At 42.1% G+C, this 12,730-nt stretch overlaps 1 protein-coding gene across 3 annotated transcripts in view; it reads left to right on the top strand.

Annotated features, from left to right (window-relative positions):
* Positions 1-12,730, top strand: part of MAP4K4 (mitogen-activated protein kinase kinase kinase kinase 4) — a 665,231-nt gene that overhangs the window by 388,545 nt on the left and 263,956 nt on the right. For all 3 annotated transcript variants that reach the window (XM_086934708.1, XM_086934710.1, XM_086934709.1), the window contains exons 5-6: positions 1,815-1,925; positions 11,337-11,427. In XM_086934708.1, coding sequence (XP_086790834.1) covers positions 1,815-1,925; positions 11,337-11,427 — 202 coding nt within the window. The remainder of the gene's footprint in view (positions 1-1,814; positions 1,926-11,336; positions 11,428-12,730) is intronic.

Here is a 12,730-nt window from a genome sequence, read left to right as displayed (position 1 = left end):
ACTAGGAATGTTTTTCATGTGTACAGTAATTATTACATACAATCTGTGAGGCAGTAAAACGTATTGTTCGCCAGTAAATGTTGCTGTACTGTGATAAAGTAGAATTTGATATTTTAACTGTAGTAATTTGTGAATATGCATTTATTAGCACCGTTTCTGTAAATAACGGGTTAGTGGGCCTCATGTATTATTTCTTGTGCCTGGAAAAGTTTCATTGGTGATGAAAACGATGGTCTCTCTGGTGTTGTCCTCAGTTTTTAGACACTGATAGTTTAGCTCTTGCACAGCGTGAGCCAGGCACAGGATGAAAAGTTTCGAGAACCCAGAAGCAATGGCGTGCTCTTCCAGGGATTCACCAACCTATCGGTCCACAGAGGTTACTCCTCTGAATGGTGTGGTTGGGTCACCTGGTGAGGCAATCAGTAAATCATTACTAGCTTAATCCCGTCCTGACTGGAGGTAGATATGTTCCAGACATGAGTCAGTGGAAAGTTTGAGAGACTCTATTACATATTAATGAAAAAAGAAGTCGGTGGTAGAGTTTCAAGAAGTGGGCACTTTCTTTGTTCAAACATATTGTACCAGCTGGCCCTGCAGTGATTGAAATGTAATGAGGCTCTTACAAAGGCTATTTGTAGTTTTTTATATGGAGCAGAACCTGAGACATTAATCAAACCTAAATGAGTGAAGTAGCACAAGTGGCAGACCCTAAGCGGGTGGAATACCCTTTTTTCATGAACTGTCCATCACAAAATGTAAAAGTATTTGAAAGACATTTTCGAAGCCAGAGTTTGAAGGCATTCCCCTCCCTAACCATTGATGATGGTGCAGTGCAAAACTGGCTACACCTTTACACGTTACAATTACATAGCATGAACGTGCACTTAGCCAATGTTTCTTGCGTGTAACCACATTAAAAAGAGTGTTGTACTTGACATTTATTACTGCAGTGCGTTCACTGTAGGATTAGTGAATCAACTTGTACTGTGTGCCTTAACTGTATCAAATGATTTATACTTTTTGAAGACTTGGTGAATAAACCATCCTTACTTAGTAGATATGTAATCATAATAAAACAAATGTGATTTACATAATGTATACCTTAATCCATTAAATTACACGTTGGTACTGGAAAATTGGTCAACTCCCTCAAAGTGTTAACCTCTTTACAAAGGAGTTTCTCATCTGGTTAGCATTAAGCATCCTACCACCTCCATGCTTTTTGCCATACTGACGCAGAAAAATATTTTCCATACACAGAAAAACATTCCATGGTACACGGTCACATGTTATGTGGGGTTGGAGGTAGGGCTTTCTTAATGTAAAAAAATATTTTACATGTGCATTAAAAAAAACTTAATATGCAGACTTAACTTAACCCTAATCTTAAATCATTAGATCCCCCTACCCCCTCGAGAATTCTTCAAGTTTGTGGTTATGTAAGCAAATAAAGCGTCTATTTTCTTGGTTTGTGGAACCTAGCCGTTGAGATTTGTCAATAAAAAAAATGGGTAGTAACTGGACTAAAATTACTATAGTTTTACTATTTTTTTTGTTTGTGAATGAGGCTCATAGTAAATGAGAGCAGCGTGAAGAATGTCGGATCTGGGAAGTGTCTCTTTTCATCTTTCAAGTGCGTAATAGGAATTTCTCACCTTTGTTCTGCTATTAATGTGACTCCATGTGTGATATGAAATCCGATGCTCCTTCTGAATGGTGAGAATCTTGCCTTGGGAAACCTGGTTGGTTTCCTTTTGCTGTAAGTTTCATCAGATGATGCCAGGTTTTCATTGTCATGTCTCTCTGCTTTGCAGCTTGTTATGGAGTTCTGTGGCGCGGGTTCGATCACAGACCTTGTGAAAAACACAAAAGGGAACACTCTGAAAGAAGACTGGATTGCTTACATCTCTCGGGAGATCCTCAGGGTGAGTAGAAACAGTGGGGTTTGCTTATTGAAGCCTTTATCATGTTAGGTGTGCTTGTGTGGAAAGTCATAGAAAGATTTTTATTACATTTAAAGGAAAAACAAGAAACCAATAACCAGACAGGTCCATAGTGTAATAACATTGGTTACGATTGCAGTAGTTAAAGTTTCTAAAGTCATTAATGTAATCTAAAAAATCTTGTAATATAATAGCACATTTGCAATTGTTTCATGTTACTGGCTTCACTTACTGTGTTGTAAACTTAATATAAAGAATTATTGAAATAAATACAAAGTAAAATCTCTTGCAGCTGTTGCCAACTCCTGCTTTGACAAAAAAACTGAAAAATATCCTATAAAGGAATTATGAAAAAACAGTAGTATCTTAGATGTATGCACACATTTTAACATCCTTGAAAAACTGAATTATGAACCGTGACCTGAAGATTAGTGGTTTCTTCAGTTGGTGCATTAACCAACAGAACTAGAGGACTAGCTGCATCATAGGCTGCTAACACAATGCTTGCTCTTTCTGGAGCAGCACTTTTCTGTTGATGTCTCGGCACCATCACAATTAGACAGTTGTGAATTGTGTGAATGTTGCAAAGACGAAAGAGGGCAGCCCAAGCAGTGGTCGGTGGCAGCACCACTAGAGTGGTCACCGTGAACAGGATTATGGGGTAGAGTAGCCACCTAGTCCTATGTCCTGACAGACCATGCTGGCTTATTTTTTCTAAAAATGAGATGAAGCAAGATCTGCAGGCCCATAGAGCCCTGCCCAACCATGCTCCCTTATTAGGTTTAGAGCACAGGTTCCAAACAATAGGCCCCAGCAGCCCCCCATCCTGCTCGACTTTTGCAAGCATAATCACCAGTGAAATTACTATGGCGATTGTATCCAAGCCTTAATATTTGTTGGGAAGTGTACCAATTATACGAGTTTTTCAATAGCCTCTTCCCCTTCTGTATAAATTACCAGGAAGTTTTTATTAATCTACAGATTCAATCACGTTTATACATTCCTAATAGAAGGTTCATAAGGGTCACACAACTGCCCATCTCATCGTCCTGAAGGTGGTCCAACGGATGCATACACCAACAAGACCTAAACGTCGACAACCTCCGCCATTTCGTTATTGTTTAGTTCTCCTTTTGAAATTGTTTTCTGCTTTGTTCAGACTCACTGTTCTGTTTATGTATTTTTGATTTGGAATAGATGCTTGCAATAATGACTCAGAGGTACTAATAGCACAAAATGTCCTTGTAAACCTCGGTCATTTTTGTGTTTGCTTTAATCTTATTGTTCCCTTTATATTTATATTTCATAAATTTGAATAATGAAGAATTCACATCAGTTTCATCAGTATCTTTTGGGAAGAAATTGAAAACTGAAGTAGAGATTGTGCCAACTGCAGGTTACCAGCTGGAACCTTGATATATCATTGTATGACTGAACGTGCTTAAGTGAATCCCTTGTAGGCACTTTACCTGTTCATGCCACCCGTAACGGTGTGTGTGTAGGGGAGGTAGACTCAAACATTTCGCTCATGGGATCGGCATAGAAAAGTGTGAATACCAATGCTCTTTGATTTGTTGACTGAGCTATTCCAGAAGATAGGAGGTGCGAAGTCATAAATGAGATGGTTGCACTATGGTGCTAAGGTTCTCTGTCGCTTATTCCTTAATTCTTATGGTACATGGAAGGGACATTGCTTGTACCTCCATTTCTCAGACCCCAGAAGCTTCACTGCTCCCTTACTTAAGCTTTCACTTGGCAGAACACAGGGACACTTCGACAACTGTAAGGATTGTGAACTACTGTGACTTGACTTATCTCCTGATACCTTGCATATCTCATGGCATGGCAGTTCTTCAATGGGTACTCCGGAGATAAATCATACGTACAAACTGCTGAGAGCCTCAACTTTGCCTATTGCAGAAAACTCTAGGTGCTTATCTGATAATAGGAAAATACCTTAATCTCTCCAGTTATGCTTATTCAGTAAGCAATTAAACACGGTCATTGCCTTATGAGTGTATAGCAGAGTATTACATCACAAGCATAATACTGCACACATTATAAGTTAATAATAATTTCTCAAAACTTTATTGGTGGTAAATGCTAGCCATAGAATATATTTATACCTGGATCCTCATTTCCTTTGTACAAGCTTTAAGTGTATAGAATGCTAACCTTGCCTTCTTCATGTTATCTTCACCAGTGGCTTCAACTGAATTTGAGGGAATCTTAATGTAAATGTATTGCGATTTATATAGCGCACGTATCACCCGCAGGCATCAAGGCGCTTGCCTTGGGAACCCGTCCTGGTATTCCCCTGTGAGATAACCCCAGCAGGGTATCCACAAGGTGAAAGCCAGGCATCCCGCCGCGAGGGGCCGTAGTGGAGATTAAGCAAGCTACTGCCCAGAGTCGCAGAGTGTGAACCCATGAGTCGAGTAGGCACCGGAACGAGAATTATCGAGTCTGTGGAATTTTTGAGCCCAAGACCCGCCGAGGCGGGGAATTGAACCCTGGTCCAGGACTGATCTCAGCTTCCAGGTCTGCCGCCTCTAACCCCTGAGCCACACTTCTCCAATGCTTCTCTTAATGGTTAGCCATCAGAACCCATGTGCAGGTGGTAATTAATGCAGGAAGTTAGTTAAACTATAATTATTGTGATATTGCTGATCTCTTGGCAGGTGTCACTAAAATCGATAAATTCAGTCAGTCTGTGGCCATGATCACTTACTATTCCTTACATACAGAACTACACTGACCTGATTTCTTCTCACCTATCCGTTCATTTCCATTATAATTTGCAAAGACAATCCATATTGCCTCCTACATATTTTAGCTTTGATTACACCTGTTATCTACATGCCATAGAGAAGTATTTTATAAACCTATAAAACTAAACAAACCCTCTATTAAGGGTGAATTTAATACTATTTCCCAGGAGATGATTTGTGCCAGGTTTAGGACCTTGTCAGGGTACTCCTATTCTGCGTTTTGTAAAAAACAAACAAAAAAATATATATATAGATATATAGATATATAGATATATCATGTGATCAAGTGTGGGTTCCCCGGAAAAAAAGCGTCCTGCTGCTGCCCATTTTGGAATAAAAGCACATCTTCACTCTTTGTTGTGGTCTGTACCTGTTTTGTGCTGGTGTTCGTTGGAATCCCTGTGCTGCAGTACTGTGGACTTCAATATATATATATATATATATATATATATATCCCCTTCATTGGTTTGTTGTGAATTATCTGTCAATAAAACTGTTACAATCAACTGCACCATGTGTAGTTGCATATAAACTGCTGGAATTATTTTATGTATAAATTAAGACAAGATTAGGGAGCAGGTATACAAAAGTTTGGCTTTGTGATGACCAAATAGCGAATTTTGGAGATTCACTATTTGGTAATCGCAAAATTCCATGTACTAATTGACACATTTTGTGACTCCCAGTGGGTCGCAAGTAGACCTACCTCGTTAATATTCCTGAGGTAGGTCTTGGTTTGCAACCCATTGGAACTCGCTAAAATCACAGGGATGGTGGCCTGCTGGGGTCAGCAGACTACCATGTCTGTGATTGCTTTTAAATAAAGAAATGCGATTTTTTTTAATGCAGTCCGTTTTCCTTAAAGGAAAATGGAATGAGTTTCAAAAAGAAAAATGAAAAGTTTTAAGTTAATTTTTTAAGAGTCGGCAGTAGTCCGTGGGACCACTGCCTGCTCTTAAAAAAATGTTTTTGCATACATTCGCAAAGGGGAAGGGGTCCCTCGGGAAGCCCTTTCCATTTGCTAATAGGTTACCACATACTTGTAGTAGTTGGTAAAATGCAAATGTTTTGCAGTGTTATTTCGGCCGCAAAACATTCACACACACCACTGCGATTCGGTATTAGGAAGGGACCCCTAAGCACGCCCCTTCCAAATACTGAATCGCAAGCCTAATTTGCAGTTCGGTAATAGGTTACCGAATTGCAAATTGGCCTTCTGTATATTGGAAAAGGCATTTTTTGTTCGTAGATGGCAAATTTAAAAACCATTGTACATCTGGCCCTTGGCTTTAAAGTTTTTATAGGATTGTTTTTTCGAACCAAATAAAGATTTTTTGACTGACTAATTCTCTCACTGAATAAATCATAAATACTGCCTTTAATATTCCACACATATAAAATAAATCCCATGCGCACAGTGGATTAATCGCAGTCACTTATTGGTGCAATCCTACCTGCCTGCGTCTATTACTCTTGGAGAATGGTCAGCCATGCTCAAAATGCTGTGCACGTGGGATCCTGATGATTCCCCTGAGTACTAATTACTTCCGGGGCTACCCCTCAACCCTTTGCACTGAATTTGGGCCTGGTGTACCAGATACTTCCCCCGTCAGTGGGCGCTTCAAACCTCCCCCAGCATAAGCCTGAGAACCAGGCACCACTCACAAATGTAAGAGCTACTTGAGCAACAACTAACTGCATGAAGGTATCTCGGGTACCAGAAACTGAGCTCCAGGCTTCCAGCCCTCCATTGTCATGAACGGGAATCGCACACCCTCTCTTTTCCATCTCAGCTGACCCGGACAGTCCTGATCACTTAAGCACCAAGCTACCTGTTTATGATGGCATCACATAGAACATCCTCACTAAACAGATGTAGACCTACTGGTAAAGAGAAACCCCGAACTGGGTCAGTGTACGCACCTTACATATAAAAATACCGGGGGCCAAGTCCCGCGCTGCGTGGCAGCCCCCACAAAGGTTGAGGGGAGGGTTATGTGACTGTACGACCATGAAGTCCCATTGCCATGTGTGTGCGTGTTCTGAAAACAACCTCCAGCAAGGCTTGCAACAGATTGTGCATGGGGCAGTTGAGTAGTTCTGTGTTTCACTAGGCCCGTGCAAAATTTAAATGTCCTTTATTTTGGGGATTTCACATTACAAATGTGACCTGAAGTTTCGCCAGTTGTGTAATTACTCTGCCATTCGCGGCTAAGTTATAGCGCAGGATCGCTTGAAAGAACAACCAGAATGTGCAAAAATTGATGCAAGGACACATTTTGAGCTAAACTGTATGGCTAAACGACGCTGCAGTTCACGCCTGTCTACATGTCTGTATAGAGTCAGGAATGACAATAAAAGGAAGGATAAAAAAGAAAGATCTGTGGCAATGAGAACAGATCAATCACGGAGAAAAGCAAAATGTAGAACCCAGACAGTCAGGTCTATTCCACATAAGAAATCATCCCGAACGGAGAAAGAAGTCAAGGAGCTCCAGAAACTAGTAAGCGACCTGGCACAAGTCTCGATGAAAGTCTCACAGACAATTGGAAAAATTTGAGAGATGACGATAAGTACGCACACTAAAGTCTCTCACATCCAAAATCTTGTACTCCGGCCCAACAGACCAAACAGGACCAATCCCTTGGCAAATGAAGAAGCCTTGGCCTTACTCCAATCGTATGAACAACCGGCCCGGGGAAGAGAGGAGAATATCAAAATAGTACCTATCGACTCTAATAGAACGTCCAGAAAGAATGACAGGAAAGCAATCCACCACAACTTACGACATATCCAGGTAACCGCAACCGAATCCGATAATGGAAACCTCTCTAACTCACAGAAACCCCTAAATTGCCTACTACTTAACTGTCGTTCGGCAACTAAACATGCTTCAGACATAGCTGCCCTCATCATTAACAAGGAAATCGACCTGGCCATCCTCACGGAAACATGGCTCAGTGAATCATCATCTCCTAACATCGATCTCTTAGTACCACCACAATATAATATCGTTAGGTTAGACAGACCAAGGAAAGTGGGAGGAGGTATAGCTTGCATTCACCGGTCAGAGATCGAAGTCAGTCAATTCCAATCTGACCCCCTAGAATCTTGTGAATACCTTGGTCTTAATATAAGATCTACAAATAATCAAAGATGCAATATGCATGCGTTCTACCATCCACCTGGAGAGAACGCAAAGTTCACAGAGCAACTAATAGAGATCATAACGGCCAACACTAATTCGGATGCCAACAATATATTCCTAGGCGACTTCAACCTCCACTGGGACGACGGCAATGACAAACTGGTTAACTCGCTTAAAGACTTCCTGATTGAGCTAAACCTTACACAAGCTTGCACACAACCCACTCACTCACAAGGAGCGACCTTAGACTGGATTATTTCAAGAAATAAAGAGGCATCAATCCTCGCTATAGACCCGTGTGACTGGTCGGACCACCACGCTATAACATTCGCGATACCTACAATGAAAAAGGGCAGGACCATACAACCCCGCAAGTTCAAAAAACTGATTCGAGATACAAAAGAGGCCAATATTGAACTATTGGTTGAAAGATGCGAGAAAGACCTGAAACCACCTAACAGACAGAATGTTAATGAGTTGACGGATCACTACATAACCTCAATAGGAAACATCGTCAATGACACCATGCCACAAAAAATGAAGAGTCTCAGAGAAGCCAAAAAATCCTTGGTTTAGTGAATCACTGAACGAAGACAGGCGCAAACTGAGAATGGCCGAAAGGAAATGGAGGCAACATCCCTCCTCTCCTGAGCTGAAAGCCCTCAAATACCAGAAATCAATATAACAAAAAGATAATCCATTCCAAAAAAGAATTTATAAGAGCTGAACTGGACAATGCCATAAACAGACCACGAAAACTCTTTGAGATTCTAAAACAACAGTCAAATAAACTAACCAAAACGGTTCAAGAGAACTCAAAAACTCCCATAGGTTGCGAAGAATTCTCCACATTTTTCACGGAGAAAACCAAACTGCTGGAAACTGAGCTCACAAGTGCTGCGGTCAACCTCCTGACCCTTCCTTCTCCTAATAATGAGGCCAATGTGACAACAGAGGGTCTCCAAACAAAAAATAAGGCAAATTGGGACACTTTTGAATTATACGACCAGGAAAAGATCGCCAAAACGCTAGCGGAGCTCAGACCGAACAACCATTACCAAGACCCTCTACCGGCAAAGTGCGTAAGAGAAATCAGCCACACTCTAGTTCCGATCTGGACCGAGATAATAAATGCTTCACTGGCACAAGGGATCCTCCCTGACTGCCTAAAAACAGGTCAGGTTGTTCCCATCATCAAAAAACCGACAGCGGATGCAACAGACCCGAACAACTACAGACCAGTGACCAACATCCCTTTACTGGCCAAACTTATTGAGAAGTGCGTGCAGGGCCAACTGAGTCAACACATTGCGAAGTTCTCATTACTAGATGATTGCCAATCTGGATTCAGAACAGGGCATAGTACGGAAACTGCGATCCTGCATATTGTTGATGACGCCTTACAAGCCCTAGATCGAAATCAAGCATGCCTACTGATTCTCCTAGACCTGTCATCCGCATTTGACACGGTAAATCACGAAATGCTAATGACCAGGCTACAAGACAGGATGGGTTTGTCCGGAAACGTGCTGAAATGGTTCAATTCTTTCCTGCAGAATAGGACTCAACGATTCCTAGTCAACCAAGCAATCTCCTCCCCGCGCCCTAACGCAATCGGGGTCCCACAAGGTTCGTTATCCCCTGACCTATTCAACTTGTACGTGGAACCTCTCACGGAGATTCTTCGAAAATCACAGATATCATATCACATGTATGCAGATGACACGCAGATATACATAAAGATCGCCTTCCTTGATGACATTGACCTAATGAACGAGACACTAAAGAGACCTCTGCAATGGTTAACCACTAACCATCTAAAACTAAATGCCCATAAAATGGAATTCCTACTAATTTCACCGACAAGGAGCCTACCCGAGGTAAAGGAATGGACTAAACTGGTGACCGCGCTGAATTGCACCCAGACCCTAGTTAATTCAGCTAAATCACTAGGAATTACGTTAGATGAGAACCTAGACATGAAAGACCACATTAACTCAATGGCCAAGAGCGCCTGTTTCCACTTGAACTATTTAAGAAAACTGAAACCGTTTATCTCAGAGGCGGATCTAAAATTGGCTATCCAATCCCTAGTTATCTCGAGGATCGAATACGGCTGCACCACGTTGGCTAGCCTACCAAAAACATCCACAGCACCACTAAAAGCCTGTCTCAACGCAGCTGCAAGACTCATCAAGGGATCGAAGAAATTCGATCACATATCTCCTCACCTGAAAGCACTAAACTGGCTACCTTACGAGGCCGGAATTCAAATGAAGATGGCTTTTATAACTCACAAAGCGGTTCACTTCAACACGCCGAGATACCTAGCCAAGAAAATTAAGCTATCCGGAGGTAACAGACCAACTAGAAGCGTTAAGGAGTTGCTATTGAGGCCAGCCTTTTTCCGTAAGAAAAAGACCTATGACCGAGCGTTCTCTGGAGCCGCCCCTAGAGTCTGGAACTCACTACCTCCAAACATCAGGAAGATTCAAAATACTGTAACCTTCAAACGGGAACTGAAGAATCACATGATGAGTAAATACCTTACATAGAGAAGCCTATTGATCACTGATATGAACATTTACGCCAAAAAGGAGGATGGCCTTGCCAAGAATTTTCTGAAGATCAATATCCGACAAATGACTGATTTCACGTTCAAGACTTCGGCTATTCCCTTTACTACTACTTCACATCTATGTGATCTGATAACTGTATCCCACAGCCAAAACTATATAACCTCTACCTCACTTTGGCTTATCTCTGTGATCCTGGATACAGCTAAGCCTTATTCAACTCTTAATGCTAATTGCACATGTGATTGCACTGGTAATGCTATATAACCCTACCTCACCGAGCCTGGCTATATGCCTAAGACTCAAGCTAATACTTATTCACCTCGTAATGCTAACTGCACAGGCCTAAGAATATATATATCTAATCACCCTTATAGCCTATCGCCCTCTACCTCATATATGTTTGTTGTTATAATTGCTATTATAATGTCTATTTGTAATCTACCGTCAATGTTAAGCGCTCTGATACCCACGGGTCTTGTCCGCGCTATACAAAACACTATAAATAAATAAATAATAAATAAATAAATCCAGGTCCAGTTGGCTATTGGCTCACACATTTGGATCTGGCTACAAATGTATAAGTCTGTCATGCTTTTCTGGAGGGCCTCATGTAATCTCATTGCATCAAAATTGGAGTTAGGGTGTGATGTCTTTGTTGGTTAATGTGTAAATGCCTTCAACTATTAGATCCAGGTCTTAATGTCTATTTCTCGCTTTGTCTGAAATGCATTGCGTCTTGGTAATTAAATAAGGTGGTGCATCGGTGGTTCTGCTGCAGGCATCTGCCTGCCTTGGGTCAGGTTCCCTCTGTTCAGCACAGCGCATTCCGCCTGCACGGCAGCGGTTTGCTTTATGCAGCAGAACCTTTAACCTCGTTGTCTTTCTCTCTGCCCAGGGTTTGCAGCACCTCCACGCCCACCACGTGATTCACCGAGACATCAAAGGGCAGAATGTTTTGCTGACCGAAAACGCAGAGGTGAAGCTTGGTACGTAAAATTGCTTTAACGTGGTTTAGTGTTGAGTTTAAAACAATACTAATTGACGCCACTGCTAAAGGGACTTTAGTAACAAACTCCTAATCCGAATGAGCCAGTAGTCGAAGCAGGGGAAACTAAGCACCACTAGTTTTATCTGCATTGTTCGTTAGCTCTGTTACTTTTTGCAACCCGTTCTATGGTTGTTTCTGGTAAAGTTAAACTATGGTTCTTTCTTTATTATTCTTTGTTGCTCGATCCTGCCTTTGAAACTAGATGTCACTTCTGTCCCGGCTGAGCTTCGATGCATCGAAACTCTAATTCGCAAACTCGTGTTCGTCCTCCTCCCTCAAACCTATTCTCATCTCACCAACACCATGCCTCTTTCCACTGGCCCCTTTCACACATGCACTCAGTTGCTTACAGTCAGGGCCGGAATGGCCATAGCGGGCACCAGGCGTTTTCCCGCTAGGCCGCTAGGGTGGGGGGCGTTTTTGGGCCCCTGAGGGGGCGTTTTTGTAACCGGGGGTGAGCAATATCGGCCCCCTGTGAACAAAATCGGCCGAAACCGGCCCTCGCAAACTGCTCGGCTGCAACCCCCTCACTCCAGGGGGGCGGGGGGGGGGGGGGGCTGGGCTGAGCAGTTTGCCAGGGCCGGTTTCTGTTCCCAGTCCGGCCCTGCTTAGTTCCACTGGGGATTTACGTCAATGTCTTTTTTCCTTGGTTTCTGGAAGCAGTGACAGAAAAAATAATTTTTTCTGTTCTTCAAAACCTCGAACCATAAGATATTGACTTATAGATGTGACGCTTCCATTTATAAATATGTTCCTCAGTACACGATTCGTTTTTTTGCTGTTAAGTATTTTCAGAGGAAAGTGGTTTTGCAGGGAAGGCTTTCCCCTCTTGGATGGTCAATTTACTGTCTTGAGACAAGCCTCTCAGTCTGGTCCCTGATAACCCATGGCAGCGGGATTCTTTAGTTGTGGTAATTGAAGGCTTACTGCCTCAGTCCAGGTCCTTACGCACACTGTCCCCAGAGCTGGACTTTTCAACTACAAATGATAAATGCCTGTAAGTCCGAATTAGTGCAATGGAAGCAAAGCAAGACTACAACACCAAGCATGTCGTCTTGACACCCAAGTCCAAGACTAGAAGCTGTGTACATCGTTACTTTGAGGAAGGGTGTAACCCTATATAGTAGCTGTCTGCTACAATTTTATTTGCATTCTTAATCGGATAGAATGTGCCACCTATTCTCAGCCAGAATGTTACGGACTCAGTTTACCCCAAAACCCATTCTATTCACTGTCTTGCA

This window comes from Lissotriton vulgaris, chromosome 8, assembly GCF_964263255.1.
Source record: "Lissotriton vulgaris chromosome 8, aLisVul1.2, whole genome shotgun sequence".
NCBI classification, from domain to species: Eukaryota; Metazoa; Chordata; class Amphibia; order Caudata; family Salamandridae; genus Lissotriton; species Lissotriton vulgaris.
This window is presented reverse-complemented; position numbering and strand designations above follow the sequence as displayed.